General features: G+C 43.0%; 1 protein-coding gene across 2 annotated transcripts in view; it reads right to left on the bottom strand.

Annotated features, from left to right (window-relative positions):
- Positions 1–22,070, bottom strand: part of Rgs7bp (regulator of G protein signaling 7 binding protein) — a 98,754-nt gene that overhangs the window by 11,090 nt on the left and 65,594 nt on the right. The window contains exons 3-5 of one of the 2 annotated variants that reach the window (XM_005366590.3): positions 21,866–21,996; positions 6,356–6,503; positions 2,457–2,527 (exon numbers count right to left, since the gene is read on the bottom strand). In XM_005366590.3, the coding sequence (XP_005366647.1) occupies positions 2,457–2,527; positions 6,356–6,503; positions 21,866–21,996 (350 nt within the window). The remainder of the gene's footprint in view (positions 1–2,456; positions 2,528–6,355; positions 6,504–21,865; positions 21,997–22,070) is intronic. The other variant, XM_005366591.3, reaches the window with a different exon arrangement.

The following is a 22,070-nucleotide window of genomic DNA, read 5'->3' on the forward strand; positions in this document are numbered from 1 at the left end:
TTACATTTCTCTACAGAAGGCGATGCCTGGATTCCCCAAAGCCCTTTGCCTCGGCTATTCTTTTTATTGTTAGAATATGAACCACTTCCTGCATAAATCCTCGTATTTTCATTTTCCAGTTGAATTCACGATTTAAGGCCTGGTATTATTTACTTGGGCCATTATTCCCTTTTATGCTTTCAACAGCAGTACCAACACTTACTGCTGTTGCTCTTTTATTTTACAAACACATTTAAAAGTTCAATAATTTTTCTCTTCAGAGAATATAAAAGTATTTATTTATATTCTACCTCCTATGATTTTAAAAATTACCTAATAAAAATGAAGTTTCAGTCTTTCTGTCAACACACGGTTCCGAAATGGCTGTGTGGACTAGCGCCAGTTGTGGAAGGAAGGCTTAAAATGGGTTTACTTAAAATATAGACTTCACGGAATTCACAACATTCAGACAGGGCACCGTGGGAAGTTACCCTGCTGGGAAGCTGCATGCGTGGTTTAGTAAGAAGCCAGGGTAGAGGCCACAGGGGAGATTGCCAAACCTATTGATCCTAACGTGCTACAAATGTGAAGTCCCAGAGGCCCGCTCTCTGGCCTGGAGCTCAAGACGGATTTGACGTGGACATGACCCCTGGTGCTTGCAGGCTGAGTTCTACTTGCTGCTGGCTTGGAGTTCTGAGCAAGTCTGGTGGCCCAGCTGGTAAATGATGAGAACGGTTTCCGCAAACACGACAACAGCAAAGTGTCCCTGCGCTTTGACTGCTCGAGAAAGATTGACAATAGGCAGGCGGTCTGCCGCCTCTTTAATCCTCAAGCCACCATCTGAAGGCTTCCCCCAACCAGGGACAAGAACTCTGAAATTTCCAGATGGCAAACAGCTTGCTCTAGGCCACACGGTTGGACAACGACAGAGCCAGAATCTGAACTCAAGACCAGCTTTCATTGAAGCCCTTCAGCCGGAACCCACACTCACTTCTCAGCATCTTTGTGCGAAATTCTGTTCCTGCACATCTGCTGTCTTCAGTACTCTGAGGCACACTGACTGGCTCTGAGGGTGGGGGTGGGGAGTGCTTGGCCTCATGAACTGGCTCTTGGGGCTCACTTGGAATGACCTGCCCCCTCTTCTGACCCAGGCCTGCAGAGCCACTAGTGCCGCCTAAGCTGTTTCCCAGCCGCTGTCTGGTGCGCTCTCCCATCTCCACCTCTCCACCTTCTGCTGAGATGCTCTCTGAGCCAAGAGGCTCTTCAGCCCTGCTGCCAAGTCCTCCTCCTCCCCTCCTCTTCACTCAGCTTCACTTGCTCCCGGCAAACAGTGCACTGTCCTCCCTCCTGAACAGGCTTTGTTCGTGGTAAACAGGAGGAGTTTCTTTCTTGCCTTTAAAGAGCCTTTCCAGGTTCTCTCGGTACCACTTTTTGATGCTAATGTTTCACCTGTGGCTGTTCTGGCTAAGGATGCTTCATGCAAAGCACATAGTATTTACTTTTTGTTTTTTGTTTTTTTTTCCAGAGACATGGTTTCTCTGTGGCTTTGGAGCCTGTCCTGGAACTAGCTCTGTAGACCATTATTATTTACTTCTGTGTGCATCTCCAGTCCTAGAGTCCTGTAAAGCTGGGTGAAGATTTAACAAACATTTTTTTTTTTGTTTGTATCAGGTGATATTCCTAACTGTGTGCCAGGCTCCAAGGACAGTGGATCCATCAGTTACCACAGTCAAGACCATGCCTCATTCTGGTGAGAACCCCTTTCTGCATCTGTGTCAGGCTGTATTCTCTTGCATAGCTCTGGAGATGTACTTCCTGAGTTCAAATCTGCAACCCAGTTGTTCTACTATAATTTAGACGACGCTGAAAAAACTGACTAATCCCCATTGCCTAGTTCCCTGTAGATTAGGAAAACTATAACAGACCCCCCCAAATTATTATTAGATTTAAATAGGGGACTGGCTATCTAGTTCATGGTAGACGACTTGCCTAGCATGCAAGGCCCTTGCTTTGACCCCCTAATATGGAAGAAAAAAATTATGAAAGACAACATAGCAGAAGTCAATGAAGTGCACAGGATAGTGGCACACTGTGTATCCTAATATATATTAATCCTTTCAATTATTATTTTTATATAATTGAACATGTAAATGAAGGGATATTTCTCCACTAGTCTATCAGCTTTGTGCAGGCAAGAGACATGCTCTTGGTCCTATCGTGGAGGCACACCCAGTGGGGTAATGCTTTCCATGGCGCAAGACAGGTCTGGCAGGGACGTGGGCATCCTATTTCAGGTGAGAGTATCTCTCTACTTCTGTCACCGAGACTGTCACCTAATCCGCAGTCTCTAAGGAAGAGAAATGTTCAAGGCTTTCCTCTCTTGGTGGGAAGAACTTGCATTACCTTGCTAAGAAGCAGGTTCCAAGTTCAGCATGCTAAAGACAATCGCTGGCTCAAAGAAACGTCCGAGGACTCACCTTGATTTTTCAGCGGTAAAGGCATGGTTTCCCTGAGTTTGCTGAGGAGGTTTTTCATTTCCCGCATGTCTCTGTAAAGGCGATAAAAAGACAGAAAAAAAATCAGCTGTGCATTTCCCAGATGAAGCCTCGAGCAGTGTGTGCTACTGCATGAATGCAGGCTGGGACTCTACATGGAATCATACCAGTTCCAGCTTCTCATTGACACAAATTCAATTTACTTTGCTTTTACAAGAAAGAAAATCTGAGAGGAGTGGGTTCTGTAAGAAAGGCAGTTTCTTGCCAAATGTTTCCCTCAGGAAGGATTCTGCTCCAGCCCTCAGCAGCGCTGCCTTTGGTCTGACCTGGCTGAATTCAGTGGAGAGCCTTTCGATGGAGGACAGGCCTATGGATCAGAGGCCTATGGATAGAGGCCAAGGACACACAATTGGAACAGTGGGCCCCTGGGGGAGTCAGGCTTGGGACGCATCACTGAGACTTAGGGCCAGATGGCTGTGCTTCTGTGTGGATTTCTTGCTGTCTGCTTGTTTTAAGTCTCTCCTTGCCATGAACTGAGCTGAATGTCAGCAGAGCAACACATTATTATTACTATCTTTACTATTGTTGTTGTTATTGTTGTGTGGCACTGGGCATCACCCTCCCCCCCTCGGGGGGCTTTGTGAATGCCAGGGAGTCTCTCTATCAGTGAACTACATACACAGCCCTTGTTTCTTTGAGGAGGGCCTTGAATTTCTGGCTCTCCTGCTTCAGCCTCCTGAGTGCTGGGATGGGCTTATACCACCAGGCTTGACAAGGGACACATTTTGAGACCTCCAGAGAAGACCTCTTCATAGTAGAGATATTGGAAGAGAGAGGCCATCAGGGACCATTGAAGTCAATTCCCAGGATCCATATGTTAGAGGAAGAAACTGATTCCTGTAACCTGTCCTTTGGCCTGCACACACACACACACACACACACACACACACACACACACACACACTCACAGACTTGTCTTCCTGACCTCACATGTATAGCATAGCACGCACACAAACATGCTCGCACACCTAAATGCACATAAAGAAATAAATAGATAGGTAAACACATTTCTTTAAAAATGTTGCGGGGGAAGGGAATTCTAAAGTTGAGCTAAAGTTGGTTGCACAAACCCATACTTACGCATGGGACAGAGGCAGAAGGATCAAAAGTTAACACTTACTTTGTTGAACAGAAACAGAGGAGAAGTGCAGAAGGGAGGTGGGGGAGGGAATATAAGAGGGGAGGGAGGGGAAACTGTGGTTGGGTTGTAAAATAAATAAGTAAATAAATTAAAAACCAAACAAGCTAAATCCGAAGGGAGTTCAAGTCTCAGGCAGTGCTGACTAGAGAAGGAGAAGAGAGCAGCCTGGTGCATGGATAGAAAGATCCCGGGAACATTTAGAGTGGTATCCGAGGCTGTGGGGCTGATGGAGTGTCCCGGGCACAGCGTGCAGACGAAGCAGAAGGAAGAGGAGGCACAGGGATGCAGGGCCACACTCAGAAGCGCTTCCATGGAAGATCTCCAGACATGTTCAGTGGGAGGTGAAGCATGAGCATGCACCACGAGGAACAAGTTTCATCATCCCCTTTCACTGGATGATCCCTGCGCCTCCCCTGCACCCAAGAAGAGAACCTGATTGGGTTGACTTCCAGAGTGGGCAGTCGCCAAGGACTTTTAAAGAGCTCTTCTGGTGGGTTAAATGCCAGCCCACCAAGCACTGGGCAGAGAGAAAGGGAACATTAAAGAAGCTGGGTTTCCTGCCTGGGTTTCTTACTACCTGCTTCTCTCAGACTTGCCTCTCTTGACCAAAACCTGGACTTACATTCTAGCCAACAGCAAACACTTGATGCTATCCTACTTGATACTTACTGACACTCATCATTCCTTCCTTACTTCCTTCTTTTCTTTTTTCCTTTTGTTTTTTTTTTTTCAAGACAGGGTTTTTCTATATAGCCCTGGCTATCCTGGAACTTGCTCCGTAGACCAGGCTGGCCTCAAGCTCACAGTTCACAGAGATCCACCTGCCTCTGCCTCTGGAGTACTGGGATTAAAGGCGTGCGCCACCACCGCCCGGCTTGCCTGGCAGTTTCTTAAAGCGTGAGGTGTGGATCTAATTGCTATTTGAGGTGTATGAAAAGGAAAGGCTTTGCAGATGGCTTCTGCCCTGGCCATGACATTCTGACTGATGTGTTTTCTTTCTCTGGGAACAGACCAAATAATTTTCTATTTATTTCTATAAAATAATTTATTCCTACAAATTAACATACACGATCCTTTCATCATCTGTTCACACGTCTATGAAATTGAGACAAACAAGTTTTATTGTATGGATGCTCAGATATTGAAGTACATACAAGTTATATTAATAGCACACAATTACCACATGCTCCAATTTCCTATAAACATAGAAATTTGGTAATTAGCTTTAGAATTATATTACAACCTGAATGTAGAACCACAATGGCTATAAATGCCATTGTGTGTTCCATTTCTAAAAATAAAAAAAAAATAAAATGTTCATTATCTTGTCAGTGAGTCATACACTCAGAGGAACACGGAGTAGAATTCCCCCAAGTTCATTCAGTTTCTTTGTACCAGCTCTGGGAACATTCATAGCAAAGGGCAAAGGCATTCGTGGGAAGGCTACACAAGGACCTCGTCTTTTTGCTTCACAGAACAGCATTTTCAACCTGTTGACGGGATGGGTTCTCATTCTTTTACCATTGTTTCCTCAATAAAAAGGATCACCTTAGAATTTTTCCTTCCTGGAGAAAGCTCCTCTCTAGTGATAAACCGTGTAGGTCAATGCCTTAGCTCCTTCTGGCAGCTAACTGGTATCACACCATCAGGTGTATTCCAGGAGAGGAAAGAAGGCCGTGAAAACCTGTGAATTGGCCAAAATGCTAAGTAGGACATTCCCAACATCCCAAATCTAAGAATCTATTAGAAGTGTCTTTGGTTAATTTAGATTCTCTTCCCTCAGACAGAAGGGTGATTTAGGAACTAGCCATTGGGTGAATAGGTCTGTCCTTTTCTCTTCTAAGAAGTATGCCGTTTCTTTTCCTTTCTTTTTCTCTTCTCCTTTTGAGACAGCACCTCCCAAGTACTGGGATTGCAGCCCTGTAATCCTGGTTTGTTTCCATTTGCAACGGAGATGTGCTGTGCTGAATGGAAGTAGGCAAGGACCTAGGAGCCCCAAACTGCTGAGGATCCTGCTACTCTCTCCCTATAGGGTATGGACCACTTACTGTGATTTGAGCATAAAATGGTCCCAAAGGTTTATATGTTGAAAGCTTGGTCCCCAGCTGGAGAACCTGTTAAGAGGTGGTTAGACCACAAAGGCTCTGACCTAATTGGCAGGTTAGTGCGTTGGTGGATAAATTATTTGACATCATTATTGGGAGGTAGGGCAAATCAGAAGGTGGGGCCCAGTTGGACGAAGTAGGTCATACCACCAGGGGTACGCCTTTGAAGGTCGCAACTTGCCTCGGGCCCCTTCTGCTTTCTCTCTGCTTCCAGATTGTCACAGGTGAGTGGTGTCTTCTGTTAGAGGCTCCCCTGTATTGTCTCAGGCTTAAATGTAAGGGATCCAGCTTTCCCTAGGCTATATCCTCTGAAATCAAGAGCCAGGACAAATCTTTCACCTTTGAGCTGTTTTCTCAGTGATTTTGTCACGGAGATGAAAACCCGACTAACAAGTTCCTGCTAGCATAGATGCTCTGTCAGACCACAGTAAGCCCTGTTTCTCACGAACCTAAAACAGAAAGCCCTGTACTCTCGGTGGCCCTGAATGACATGGACTGGAGGAGGGTAGGTGTCTGCCCAGGGGTATCACAGACTGGAGGAGGGCCAGCTTCTGTCCAGGGTATGGCCCACTTACCTTTCAGTGTTCTCGATGTCCGTGGAAACCTGCCAGGACTGCTGCTGGCCGTCTAGCGGGGACAGGGAGGAGTCCTCCAGGGCAGGTGGTTCAGCGTTCTCCTCAGTTTTGCTCTCCAAACTCTTCGCTCCCCCACTAGCTTCCTTTCCTAAGGAGAAGGCATTCGATAAGGAAGGGGAGTAAGAAATCAGCAATGCAGTTTCTCTCCTCAGCATGTCATTGCAAAGACTGGTTATGCTTTGAGTGGAGTGCCTTGTTAACCCTAATGTCTCTCTGAGTTATAAAGTGTGCACATGCGCGCACGCACGTGCGTGTGTGTGTTGTGTATGCATGTTTGTGTGTGTGCATCTGTCTGTGTGTATTGTGTATGCATGTTTGTGTGTGTGCATGTATTTGTGTGTGTATTGTGTATGCATGTTTGAGTGTGTGTGTATTGTATACATATGTTTGTGTGTATGTGTGTACGTATGTGTGTGTATTATGTATGCATGTTTGTGTGTATGTTTGTGTGTATATAGTAGGCTCTTACAACAATCTGGAATGATAGTAGAAATCAACATTACCTAAAAGTCAAAACAAAATTTAGGGCCCTACCTTTGATGAAGAGTTGCTTTGTAACCTGGCAAGAGTGACTTAGATTCCCTTCTTGGGAGCAAGGATTTAGCCTGTGAACACAGACAGGCTGGATTTTTGGTCTTAGAGTCAGGAGTGAGTAACGGGGTCAGGAGCAGGTGACGCTCAGCAGGGAGTGTGGGAGACCCTTGCTGTTCGCTCTGATCCCAGACACTGGCTTTCTCAGGCTGCTGCTGAGCATGGACTAGCTGTCTAATTCCTTGGCTTTCCAGTTTCCATGAACACAGCAGTCTACATAAAGGAACCCAGACCTACGATGCAGTAAAACTGTGTTGACACACTAACAACTCACCAGCTGAGGTGTTGTGCCAGGGGCCTCGTCATCCTGAGCAGCTGTCCATAGCAAGGCACAAACAAGACTTGTGTTTACTGTTCCTGGCCTCAAATACATAAACTACCAAACAACTCCAAAAAACTGGGTCAACCACAAGGTGACATGAGATTGGATAGAGGATCACAGTCCTTGGTCTAGGTATATACTACGTCACAATCTCCCCTATTTTACTTTGAAGATGTTTATAGTCACAGAACCATGAAAATGGTCAGAGAACGGCTTCAACCTTCTCCAGCTTCGTTATTTATTTATTTGCTCCTTCATTCCCTATAAATATTTTTTGATTGTCAGCTAAATACCAAACACTAGGTTTGATGTGCGAAATAGCAATTGAAGAAAGACTGGTTCTCCCCTCCTCTTGCTTTTTCTCCTCCTCTCTGTCCTTCAGATCGCCTTTCCCCTTCCTTCTTCCTCCCTCTCTTCTCCTTTAGACAAGATCTTGTTGTATAGTCCTGGATGTACTGACACTATATAGCCCAGACTGGCCTTAAACTCACGGCAATCCTCTGACCTCAGTTTGCTGAGCGCTAAGACTACAGGCACAAGCCATCAGTAGATAGTATATAAATAATATATATATAGGAACTATATAAATAATTGCAAAGCTGCTATCCAACATTAGGCAGTTTGGAGAAAAGGTATCTCTTCTGTTTTATTCTCTTTTCCTTAATTTTATTTTTAGTATGTAGATATAATTCTAGAGAAATTTAAATTGTTGGCCATCATTAAAAAATGGATGATATAAAAGTTTCACTTACTTCCTTTTAACTCAGTCTTACCAATCCTTTAAAAACAACAGCAACAAAAATCCCCTCAAACATGTGAAGAGACTGGCTGCCATGGGGAAAATCTAGTATTCCTAGGAACTGGTGACATCTCAGTTTGTCTCTTCTGTCCCCGAAGTTAGCAACAGAAGGAGGAAGGCGGGAGCTTTCCTGTGCACCCTTCCTCAAAGTACGGCAGAAACTTGGAGCACTCAGTCAGAGCATGAAGACAAGCTACCCAATGGGAAGTTTGGTCCTCAGCAGTGCACTTTGTGCACAGGGACCCCGGGGCTGTTGCTTGCTCGAGGAATTGTTTTTTTTCAATCTTATGGCGTGCTGCTGGGTGGAAATTAATTAAGCACATAATCTAGCACTGTATCATTTCACAGTCGGAGGGCAATGACCTCTTAGAGTCATTTGCGTTTGCCTCCTGGCCCAAAGGCAGGTGTCCATTTGCCGCCCACCCCTGGGCAGAATTCACCTGGGGACTTGAACCTGAGCTGGGTGATTTGGGAGAGGGCCAAGGGGGACTCCCGGGGAAAGCCCTCAGCTCTTTAAACTTTGAAAGCTAGGTAACATGAAGGCATCTACGGGATGTACCTTTGACTGAAAATTTCCAAGGGGATCTGTGGAAAATGGTTCTTAGCCTCTGTGTGCCTCAAAATACATATCCTTCCCAGCCCTTCCGCCATGCTTGCACCTGCGTTCTGTTGGCTGTGCACAGAAATCTGTGCTCACACGAAGCTTCTCTGAGAACTTGGATGGCATTGTTCTCTCATCTCCCATTTATATCCAGAGATGCTTTTGTACGTGGTCTATTTATGGATCTCTGAAAAGTTTTAGTCTATAATCTTTCAACTTTTGAATCCTAAAACGGCTCCTAAATACGTCCTTCTGTGAACTCTTTTTTATGTGAACTTTTGTTGGCACTTGATTAGGATCCACCCTTTATTCTGAAAAATTGCATGTAAATTGGTATCTAAAATTACATGGGAATTTTAACGTATATTTTGTGATCAATCATTTACATATAGGTTGCAGGCCTTACTTCACACAGTGCTAAGGACTTTGGTATCTAGGATATTATGGATGGAAGATGGCTCAGTGGGTAAGAGACTCTGCTGTATCCTACCTATGCAGACCTGCATACAAATCCCCCACACCTGGGCATACACAGTCATAGCTGCATACGGCTGTCACCCCTGCTCTAGGAAGAAGAGATAGGAAGATCCTGGGAGTGCTGTAAACAGCGAGCTTCAGATTCTGTGTCACATGAATAAGGCAGACAGCGACACAGGAAGGTGCTCAACACCCTTCCCTGGCCTCTGATGCAGGCATGCACTGTCACACCGTGTGTATACACATGCATGAAACACACACACACCCAACATACAAAAAACAGAGAAAAAAGAATAAAGATGTTATATTTTGTTACCCCCCAAATGATCATAATAATTCTAAATAATTCTAAAACTTTGGTTGAATACAATTAAGAAAATTTGATACAGACACAATAGTCTGTGTTCAAACTTGTCTATTTGTTCCAATAGTGTTCTCTTTGGCTTTATGTCTGAGTGGAGAAACCCAATGTAAAGACTGTGTACAGCATTTGCTTCTCGTGTTTCCCTGCATTTGTTTTTCATTTAACGCAGCACTCTTGCTTTTTATCTCATGAATACTTTCACTCAAGAGGAGTCCACAGGAGTTAGTTTATAGAATGCCTTTCTCCCTATCCAGAGCTGTCTGATGATTCCCTGTGTCTAAGCGTATAGCAAACATCCTCAGCAAGAATGTCACAGAAGCCATACTGGGTCCTTGGTTCATCACACCGGAAAATGCATATGTACTTTGATGTACTGTTAATGATGCTCATTTGGCTAAGATGGCTAGTGGCAACTTTTATTATTGCAGTCACTACTTTCTCTTTGTTGCATAAACCATTAGGTGATTAATTGAGATAGCACAATAGTTTTAATTAAAGTATTTCCGGGGCTAGGGCACAGTGGGTAAAGTAGTTGTCATTGAAGTGTGAGGATGGGAGTTTGGAACACCCTAGGACCCATGTGAAGATGGGTATATGTGGTGACTGTAATCCCCATCCAGGGGAGGTGTCGATGCGGGATGCCAGGGACAAGATGCTTAGCCAGACCAGCCCATCCGATCGCTAAGGTCCAGGTTCAGTAAGAAAGCCTGCCTCATGCTATTTCCAACTTGGTATAGATAATTACTGTTTTATGGATATGGGAGACTTATGGATATAATGATTTTTCTTTGCATATAATGATTATATGCATTTTAAGCTTTTCATCATCTTAATAGCACATCTTCCAATATTGGTTATTTGTTGCTTTTGGTATATTTCTTTAGTAGTGTTGATTTTTTTTTCATTGACAACCTGTTCATTCCTGGATGTCTGTTCAGATGCTTTTGAATATGTCTGTCTGTCTTTCGACCAACAGTGTCCTGTTAATTGTGGAGAAGGACAGGGTTTGTGCCTGGACAACATGTGTTTGATACTCTTCTCCTGGGTGTAAGATGTCCCCATCCCAAGGTCATTTGTCCTGGGCTCCCTGTTTGGCTTGTTTCCTGCTTTGTGTTTCTTTGTGGAATTTCTGCTGCAGAGAGAAATGCTAAGAAGTTTAACTTGGTGCTGGCTATAACCCAGAGTCCAGTTTCTTTTTTCTTGTTGCTGTCCTTGTGCCGGCCAGCATCATTTCATATTCTATTCTGCTTTGGTCCCCAAGACCAACACTGGTAGCTTCTGCCGGACAGACAGTGGTAGCCCTTTGAAGTGCAGTTTCAAATACCAACTCTGACGGTTAAAAAACCCTTTCAGTGGTTTGTGTTTCTTGACTGGGTTTGAAGTGTTTCTAGGTCTTTCTTTCTTTCTTTCTTTCTTTCTTTCTTTCTTTCTTTCTTTCTTTCTTTCTTTCTTTCTTTCCTTCCTTCCTTCCTTCCTTCCTTCCTTCCTTCCTTCCTTCATTTCTTTCTTTTAAAGAATTTCTTCTCATTTGATTTTTTTTGTTTGTTTGTTTCTTCCTGAGTTTCTTATTTGCCTGGCTCCCTCTGTTCACTTATTCCTAAATTTCAGCAGATTCAATATCAATTGCTTGTCTGTTTTAAAGTTTCTCTAAACTTCCTGGTTTGCTTGGGTACTCTTCGTTTGTTTTTCGGAGTAATAGGAGATGTTCTGTGTTTGCCAGCCTCTACTTTCCCTTTTTCCTTACAGTTGGAAAGGGCCAGGTGACAGAGTTACGGACAATGCACTCTTCTGGATCCTAAACATTCTCCTGTAGGATCTCCCATGCTTTCTGAAAGCTGGGTGGATGTTCCACCCTAATTCTGACATCATTGGACAAGGCCAGAAATGAATAAACTTACTGTTCTCATCAAATGAGATATGGCATTATTTCACCAAACAATTACCCCACCCTGACAAACTAATACAGATTTATTATTTTTACAGTATGTTTTTTCTTCTGTTATTTTGATGGAATTTTTTTTTTCTTGTGGATATTTCTAGGAAGGGAAATATCCACAAGTTTAGGTCAACATTTCTGTTAAGTTTTCCTCTTTAATTCCATTGCCTTTCTGTTAACATAGGCTGAAGAATGCAAATAATTCATCTGTTTATCCAATAACCATTGCTTGAATCTTTGCTCCAGGCACTGCATTAGATGATGAGGATACATTCAAGACCACCAAAATCTACAGAGAACAACAGGCGGGAATCCAGGTAAGAAATGACAACCATTGTGTAATGCGCCATCAGCAGCACCACGGGCATGCTTGAGGGACAGGGGCCAGCCTAGATTTAGCGTTTCAGGAGCAGCTTTCTGCAGGAAGTCATATCTAAATTATGAGCTCCAATAAAGTTCAAGGATGGTCCAGGGGGAAGGGATGGATGCGGAGCTGGGTAGAATGGTCCAAGTTATGCCAGGCAGAAGGATACACAGAAAACAACACATCTCTTGAGATTCTACAACATAGTTCAAGATATTTGTGTGTAGCAGAGTTGGGTGCAGGGGGCAAATACGGGATATTACTGGTGGTCTGCGGGACCAAGGACATTAGCAGGGTCACTTCATTTTTTTTTAACTACATGGAGGACTTAGCAGAAAAGATTGTACCCTACACACCCTATCGGTTATCAGTTTGAGGTCTTCGCTCCGAGTTTGCCTCCTTTGCCTGTCTGTCCTTGGAATGAGACACTTGTCGAAGACCAGGTTGGGCCCCCTGCCTTGCTCTTATGAAAGGGATCAGCATGCTTCCAAATGGTGACTTCCAAAGCCATATTTTGCTTTGCCTAAGAGAGTGACTGTGCATCCCAAATCATTTCCTATTATGAAATGAAAGTTCTGTCCCCTGAAAAATCAATTTCAGGCCTCAGTGAACAAATATTTGCTTGGGGGATGGGGTAGCGATGAGGACGAGAGCCTGCAGAGTACCTTGAAATCATGCTAGGACAGCTGCTTCGCTCTTTGCGACCAGGCCAACTGAAGTTGTGGCCACGTACATCCCTTAGGGTCATGCAAAGCCGTTTGCTTTTAGCTCCTTGGGGATTCACATGTATTTTTAGCCTGTTTATGGATAACTTAAGAGGCATGTTTGAAGGAAAGTCAAGATAAACCAACCATGAAAAGGAAGGTTAGATATTCTCACACTCCTTAGCAACGGTCAGTATCTCGGGAGGAAGAAGCCCACATTAGGTATGAGGCATCCCAGGAGAGCCACAGAGTCTTCCCTCCTCACAAATCCACAACTGGCGAGAAGGCAGGGTGGGGATCCTTTGGTCACATCTGCCTCTAGAGATCTTCTCTCTTCCTTTACTGCTATACTCCTTCGTCTCTACCTTCATTTTCATACATCCCCCCTTCCTCCTTTGTCTTTCATTCCTGCTTTTTTCCTCTTTCTTCAGCCACCCAGTGACCATGGGAGATGCTGTCATGGACAGGGTCTCCTTGTGGGTCCTTAGTTTGGTCTCTAGGGTCCAGCAAGTCCATATCACCCAACTGGGTATTTCTGTGCAGTCAACAAGTCACTCTTCCCTGAGCTCATACTGTATGTATCACAGCCCTGTCATTTCTTTAATGGCAGCGGCAAGTTTCCTATGTCCTATTTGCCCCTGACAGATCATCTGTAGGGACAGTCCTCACAGAAGAGACTTCCAGGTCAGTTTTTGCACTGACTGAATGAGAAGAACAAACAAAGTAGACACAGTTTGCGTTAGACACCCAGCTGCCTGTTCAGAATGGCTCTCACGCTCCCTTGTTTCCGCTTTTCTGACTGCACTGTGTAAAGAACTGGAGAAACACAGGGTATGTGTTAAGTAACCTTCTTGCACCTTCTCATGCTTTAGGCAGTATGTGCTTTAGATGGAAATTGGTTCTATTAATTCAGCAAGTTGTTTATGTTAAAAAAATAATTTCAAGGCTTTTCTACATGATGATGAGAAGATATGTTTTGTACCACAAAGCATGTGGCAGAGGATGATGGTTATACTAAACACAGGGCTCACTCTTTGCCCTGGAATCTGGAAATAAATAATTTCCAATCCAGAAGTGATGAGGCACTAACCCCTAACCTCAAGGTTCACTGTCCCTTTCTGCTCTCCTTGTTGCACCAGAGAGCCAGTAGCGACCCTGGCATAGCCACCCTCATGCTGGCCCCATATAGCTGTGTGAGAAAGCAGAAGGACCAGGTTCCCTCAATTGAAGACACGTGTGTGCGTGAGGCTTTGGTTTGCCTGAACCCTGCAACAGGGCAGAGCAGTGTGTAAGATGCATTTCCAATGTGGCTAACTAAATTGAAACTTTTCTATTCTATTGCATCAGGGTTAAACTATACAGTATCTTATTTGCTAAGAGTTTTTTCTTTTCTTTTTCTTTCTTTCTTTTTTTTTTGTGGGTTTTTTTTTTTTAACAGGGCTTAGCTTTGGAGCCTGTCCTGCAACTTATTCTGTAGACCAGACTGGTCTTGAACTCACAGAGCTCCATCTGCTTCTGCCTCCTGAGTACTGGGATTAAAGGCTTGCGCCACCATCTCCTGGCTGTTAGTATCTTGTTCTATGAAGTTCTGTCATATGGTGTAGACAGACACAGAGATAGAGTTAATAGGTGCTTTTAGGTCATCCTTAGGACTATAGAATCTGGTGATGTGTATACTTTAAAAAAAAACAGGCTTTCTTGGTTGAAGGTCTTTTGTGTTTGTGGTGAAGATGCTACCTTTTTTGCCATTCAGGTCAGATTCAACGGTATGTCCTCAGAGAACTTTGACTACCCCCATCTAAAGTAGCCATTTCATCTCACTTAATCGCATTGTATGATCAATTTCAATTATCTGTATATTATGGAGTTTTAGAAATTTTGATTGTCTAGCCTTTCCCCTTCCCTCATTCCTTCCTTCCTTTCCCCTCCCTCCCACTTCCTTCTTTCCTCTCCTCCTCCCTCCCCTTTCTTCCTCCTTCCTGATCTTTTCTCCCTTTCCCTCCCTCTAGACTGCATACTCCATGAGAACAGGGCCCTAGCAACCTCCATCACTGCCTGCTTTAAGCACAGAGAGCACTACCTCACATATGACAGATGAACAATGAATATTGGCTCAGAGAATGAATTCATGTTTTCTCTTAGAATTTCAATCATAGCTCCTATTTTAGGATTTAGTTTGCTTCATTTTCTCTAGCTCCATGTTCTATTTTAGTACCAATTGCTCCTTCTTACACAACTATTTACTTGTGGCTAAATTCTATTTTTGCCTTTTTTCTTTTTTCTCATCTCTTTTGTTCATGTGGATCGTTTTCTTTGCGTTAGTTAGCATGATTCTGGATACACTGGATTTTTTTTTTTTTTTTTTTTGCCTGTGACCTATTCTTGTCCTGAGTTCATCTTGAAATTTCACTGCATCTGGGCCATTAATTTCCATTATTAGTACGTGTTGAGTTATCAGTTCCCAGGCTCCTAATCCAGTTTTGTAGAATGATTTTTCTTTCAAATTTTACCATTTCCTTCTTTTTCTTTTCAGAACATCTCTACGTGTTTCAAAATCTGAATTTACCATGATAGTACATTTTAGAGGAAGAATCCATCTAATCCAAAAAGGATGGGTGTCTCATGCCCTCAAATGACCAGGGGGCATTTTTGCTGCAGCTGTGGCTGAGAGGCAAGGAGAGTCAGAGACGGCAATGTGAAAGCAATGCAAGACGTGGAAAAGGGCAGAGAAAGGCAGTTCAGGTGGAAGTTCTCATAAATGAGTGAATGGGGGCAGAGAAAGCAAGAAGAAAACAGTGGTCAGCAAAGCGCGACTTTCCAGTTCCCACAGCAGCTTGTCCCCTTTCTGCCAGCAGAATGAAGGAAACCTGTGAGCTCCCTTCATCCAGCGGCAGGAAGCAGGCATCAACGGTCAACATCAGGCATACAGTCAGCAGAGGGGACAGATTTCTTCCCTAGCTAGGTGTGATGCGATGAGACCAAATATTTTCCACTATAAACACAGAAATGAGATGATAGGAAGCAGCGCTCCCATTTACAGCTGAAAAGTGTTAGAATATCAAACTATAAAATGACTAAAATTATTCCCATCTGCCATCTTCATCTAGAAACAGCTTTTCGGGGCCACACTGTACCTGATAGAACCCAATGGTGTTTATCAAACGTAGGTTTTACCTCACATAGCTGTAATTTGCTTTAATTTTGTTTGCCATGAAAAAGGAAAATCACTTTAGGAATAATTTTCTTCATTTCTTTGGCAAAAACATGATCTTACAAAGCATATAATATTTCCAAATGCCTTGTGCCAATCAGACATATGAGATAGCAAAAAAATTTCTATCCACAGAGCACAGAATTTGCAAGAAGATTCTTTGAAATGCTATTGAGACCAAGGATACAAATTTGGTTAATTGGAAGAGGACAATCTTCATTATTAAATGCAAGCTCACTGCGGGAGCCTTAAAATGATTTGGGGCATACTTCCCTATTAAAAAAAAAAGCCATACTCTCAACTCTTGAAGTGACCTCATATGCCCTTTATCTCTAAAAAGTAAATGTATACTCTGACTGTGCAAGACAATAGAAAAACTAAGCGAGCTATATGATAGTATATGAGCTTCTGGTGAGCTAGGGAGGTAAGAATAAACTACATGTTCAGCTTGCTATGAAGCAGTTCAGTGTCCCTATTTAATCCCAGCCCAACACTAAAAACCAGGAGGTTTTGAGAAAAAGCTGTCTAGAAACTCAATGACAATGATATTTCCTTTCCTTGGCAGACATGAAAAGTTAAAGAAAAGAACAACGGTCAACTTTCAGCATCTACCCAGAGGGAAGAGAAAGGAGCTCACCTAAAGATTTTTCAAGCATCAGCTTTTCTCAAAACATTAGAAGCAACAAATCAGGTAGAAGTCCTGAGCAGGAAGGGAGGACTACAAGTCCCTGGAGATTCTGGGGACCACCTGACTTCTGAGAGAGACAAAGGGGGGCTGAAGAGGAGGACAGAGAAAAAGCAGAGTAGGGCCAAGGTATGTAACACACTGGTAGAGCATTGGCAGATCAAAGGGCCTGGGCTCAATACCCATTACGGGAAAGGAGGAGTGGGTGGAGGAGGACATCGAGGTGGGCATTAAGACACTTGGTGGGGAGGCTGGAGAGACGGCTCAGCAGTTAAGAGCACTGGCTGCTCTTCCTGGAGGACTTGAGTTCAATTCCTAATACTTGCACGGGAGCACACAACTGCTTGTATTTCCAGTTCCAGGGTATCCAACACCCTCACACAGACATGTATGGAGGCAAAACACCAATGCACATAAAATAAAAACCCACAAGTTATTCTTTAGAATTTTTTTAAAAAAGAGATTCTTAGTGGGTGTTCTCTGCCTAGGTCATTCCCTAGCCTGAAGGTACAATGGCGGTACCATTGTTTGCATAAACAACATAATGTCCTGAAAATGTCACCTGCCATCTTAACTAGCAGAATTTGAGGCACAAATGGTGCCTCTTTGCTGATATGTGACACATAGAATAAATCAAACGTAAATTGCAATGTATATCTATCAGTCGTGGGAAAGAACGGCTCTCGATCTTTTCCTGTGACTTCTCCCACCTCACCTGGCGTTTGTTAGCATCTCTACTCTGGTTTCTACTGCATGGTTCCTTCAGGTCTATCTGCACTTCTCCTTGCACGCCTGGTAGGGCAGATTAGCTCACATCTCTTCCATGTTTCCTATCTGTCTCCTGTTGTCTGGTTCTGCAGTTATGATTCTCACACGTGTTAACCTCTGTGAATCTACTTTTACAGCATCCACTCCAAGTTTCAGGAACACATCATATGTCTTATTACCCCCAATTCTTCTCTTCGAGCTTAACACTCACATGTTGCAGTCTGTGAACCAATTTTTTCCTCAACTCACTTCTGGTCACTGTAGTCAAATATTTCTCTTCTCAAGCCATGCCACCAAGGGAGACCACAGAAGACTTTATACATATAAATATATATTGCACTGGATGGAGGTTTTCTGAGTATAGACAAGCTAGTCTATAGCTACCAATGATATGCAAGAAAAAGCAAAACCTAGTGATACCAGCTGACATTTTCTGTGTTATTCTGATAGCCGGAATGTGACTTCAAGCATAATATAAACAAAACAAGCATCAAAAATAGCAATAGAGAGCCGACTCCTTGGGTTCAACATGGGGATTAATAGAAAGAAGGAAATATAAAGGATGTATTATACAAACATAGAATGTGAAAATTCATAATAATTTTTTTTAAATAGAACCCTTCCATCCTTTATTAAATACTGGTACTGTTTTATTTTCCATTCTAGAAATTTTTAGGAAACTTCTCAAATACTTACTTTCATGCATATGTTTCTAGTGTTGTATTGTTCTCTGGTTAAATGACATTTTCCTTGGTGCCCACCACTAGTGACTTTTCTTCAACATAGGATTTAATCACACATATTTCTATTTTCTTCACTTCTAGAGTAACTGGGACTTTCTCATCAAAAAGAAATCACCTTTTAGGATTACTGTAACTCTACTAGTACCAAGACAATGCTAGCTCTCAGATACGGGAACACAAGAGACTTCTGAGGGGAGAGTGACTCTGTGTCTGCATCATGCGAGGAAGTCGGGACGTATTTCTAAAAAGAGTGATTGCACACGGGCCGCTGATTACAGATGGCCGGCAGGTATACTCAGCTGAAGCAATGTTTTAGTAATTATTCTCTTAATATTTTCCCAGGAGTTGCTTCTTTAGAGGAAACTTTGATTTAGTAAGTGCAGGGAGGGAATGGACACTTGGCATCTTAATCATGGCATGGGTGCTGATGCTGATGTCCCGTGATTGAACAGTGAGAACCATTACCCACTTCAAATGCAAAGTGTTCACAGAGCAGACAGGCTACTGAGGTCGTTATCGTGCGGCTTGTTCTGATGGAAGGCACCTACCACTCTGGAATTTAAAGTGGGTTCAACTCTAAATAATAATGACTTTAGAGCAATCAGACATCCAATAGGAAATTTAATATTACATGAAAAAAATCAAAGACACTATCAGGTGTCCTCTTTTTAGGATTTATGCACAGGCAGTTAGGCATTAGAGCAGAAGATGTAGGTTTATTTATTTATTAATTTATTATTTACTTTCTGGGTCTAGTTTATTTAAAGTAATATGATGATTTGTAGCTCAATCTTTTTTTCTTCAAACAACATGATTTCATTCTTTACGACTGTTAAATACCCTATTGTTTATGCATGCCGCATTTTCATTATCCATTCATCTTCTGATGGGACCTAAGATGATACTATGTCTGGTTATTCTGATGGAATGATAGAATTTCATTGCAGTTTTAGCTTGCATTTTCTTGATGGCTAAAAATAGCATATTTTCATATACTTAGTGGTTCCCCCTCTCTCTTTCTCTCTCTCTCTCCCTTCAAGGACTTGCTATGTACACTAGGATGGTCTTGAACTTGATGTAACCCTCCTGCTTCTGCCTCCCAAACACTTTTGCCACTATTTATTTTGTAGTTTTATTGTTTGAGAATTTATTATATGAATTATATGTATTCTCTTCCCAATCCTTCCTCCAGCTCTCCACCACCTTTCCCTCCCAGTCTCATGTGCTCTCTTTTTAAAGTCACTAAGTCCACTTGGTGTTGCTAGAATGTACATGACTGTAGCGCCATTACCTGGAGCATGGGTAGCCTCTCAGAGGCCACATCCCTCAATGAAACTGACCCTCTCTCTCCCAGCAGTCATCAACTGCCAATAACTCTTCAGCTAGAGCAGAGATTCATGAGCCCTTCATTCATGCAGACATTTTGGCTGGTTTGATACTGTACAGGTCTTGTGCATACAGTCACAGCCGTTGTGAGTTGATTCTCTATTTTCACTCTATGGGTTATGGAAAGCTAACTCAGGAGGGCAGGTTTGGCAGCAAGTACCACCACCCACTGAGAAATCTTGCTACCAGTCCCTATGTGTAAATTTTAAAATAATCTTGTTTATATTCAGAGTTAACCTTGCTTTTGCTAAATTGATAGAAATTTCATTGGACCTAGGGACCAATTTAGGTGTCCTTTTATTTCTTCCATCTTATAATTTCAACCACAGATCCTGGTGAGATTTTAGACACATATAAATGGATAAATAAATAAATTTAGTGGTAACTGATGATAGTGCACCTTTAATTTGAGTGCCTGTCTGTTCACTGCTACTATGTAGAGATACTCTTGCTTTTGGAGGCTCACTCTGTACCCTTTGATCCTGCTAAACACAGTCATTATTTCTAGGACTGTCTTTGTAGACCCCTTTGGACTTTCTACATACTATGTGTAAACTTTCAGAGAATATTCCTTTCCTTTCCTTTATAAAAGCAGGCTTGATGGCAGGGGTTAGAAGTTTCACTGCTGTCTTGAATAAGTGGCTGATGCTTGTAATCTCAGCACTGTGGAGAGCAAGGCAAGAGGAATGCCAGGAGTTCAAAACTATTTTTTTACTTACTTACTTAATTAATTAATTTTTAGTTCTCCGACTAGAACCTAAGGCAAGAGCTCTACCACTGAGCTACAACCCCAGCCTTGATTATTATTATTTTTTTTTAAAAAAGAGAAACTCAGAAAGGGAGGTTAAAGAGCCTGTCCATGAAGACAGGAGGCCATGAAGAGCAAAGAACTGCTCCAGTGCGAGAGGATGTGCTTTTTATTTGTTCCCGAGAGTACATGCAAGGGAACAACCAGCATAAGGGATCCCTTTGGATTTAAAGAGCTAACAGAAGAGTTAGTTTCTTTTCAAAAGTTAGTTGTGGGGCTGAGCATGTAGCTCAGTTGTTAGAGTGAGCATTTAGCATACGTAAAGCCCTGAGTTCAAGCCCCAGCTCCAAGTAAAACAGAGGTAGATGTGTGACCCTCTAATCCTAATGCCTGCAGGAATAGAGGCAGCAAAGAATGGTTCCAATTGGCTCACATAGTTGAGTGTTTAGGCAGCAGGGGGGGGGGGGGCACCACGTGAAAAGGATGAGGGCTGTGGTTCACAGCCTTCCTAATACTGCAGCCCTTTGATGCAGTTCCTCATGGTGTTATCCTGTCTTTGGAACAGGGCAGCAAAACTCCTGCTTTTTGTTCAACTGTGTGCATACATACACATATATGCATACATGAAAATTAATGTTTACTACTAAATTATCACATCATTTTGTTGTCACCAAATTGCAATACTCATTTGATTTCAACTCTTTAACTGTTTTGTTGTCTGAAGCCCCCACCCCCCGAGGCTTAGTGAACTTCCTTATGTTTGAATTTAAACCACAGGCACAGAATACACTCTGTGTTCTCAGATCCCATTTTCCTGGCCTAAAGCACAGAAAGTTCACACTCAGGAGGTTTCCAAGGAGTACTTTGATGAACTAAAAAGAAAATATAAGTAAAATACTTTAGGAACGAAAGCTGAGCAGCCTTCCATTCTACCCTCTCCTATCGTGTTATGTATAGCGCTGAATGAATGGAGCTGAGCCCACTCCTTGCTTCGTGGACAGACCTTAATTGCTTAAGCCAATCAGTGGAATTCTAGCCCTTTGTGACTCAAGAAAGAAGTTGTTTTAATTAGAATGAAGCCTGGATCTTTTGTTTTGTAATTGGGAGATGTTTCCCCTTCTCTATGAGTCAAGTGACGTACACAGATGGTGGACAGGGCCTTGATAGTCATTTTCCTACCGTGGGAGAAGGCGGCTTGAGAGGAAAGCCTCCAAAGACACCTCAAAGACAGAGCCTCACTTAGAACGGGGATCTTAAGTATCATCAAGCCATGCTGAAGCCACAGCCACCAGCTACCTCCATTGCTGACGTCACTACAATCCATGCACGGGTTAGGGCAGGGAGTGAGTTCGCCCTTGCTCATGCCTAGTTGAGTTCCCTTCTGTTTTGAAGTCAGTGGAACATAGTATGCAATTTACCTGTTTGCACCATTTCCTTTAGAGAAACAAGGCCCTCCGAGATCATTTACTACTCTCCTAAGACTGTTGTGTATCTTTGCAGCCTTTGTGGAGTTTAATGAAGTCACACTCGCAGGAGGTGAAACAATACCTTTAAGGACACTTCCTACCATGGTTTCAATCCTGCATTTAGATGGCAATGACGTGGGCTTTTTATTAATTCATGTGCCCTGCAGTTTTTGACCATTTTAATCCTTCTGCTTGGGTGCCTGGACCTGCACATGGACACTAGGTGAAAGGCCAGCTTTGTTGTCTGTTTCTCTGTGTTTCTGGCATCCTATGGCATGTGTGTACCTTTTCGATGAAACTGAAGAGACCCCAGCAGACAAATGGATTTCAGCATCTCCGTTGTGTACATCTCTAGGCAACACTGCAGCTGGATGTAAAGCCGGCAGATTTCGGGATGGATCTCACCATCTTCCGGGCTGCAGCGGAATGAGAGAGCAAAGCTGTGGGCAGTCTCAGGATTCAGTCATCAGCCATTTGTCTCAGTTCTGAG

The sequence above is a fragment of the Microtus ochrogaster genome, unplaced genomic scaffold, assembly GCF_000317375.1.
Source record: "Microtus ochrogaster isolate Prairie Vole_2 unplaced genomic scaffold, MicOch1.0 UNK11, whole genome shotgun sequence".
Classification (NCBI taxonomy): Eukaryota; Metazoa; Chordata; class Mammalia; order Rodentia; family Cricetidae; genus Microtus; species Microtus ochrogaster.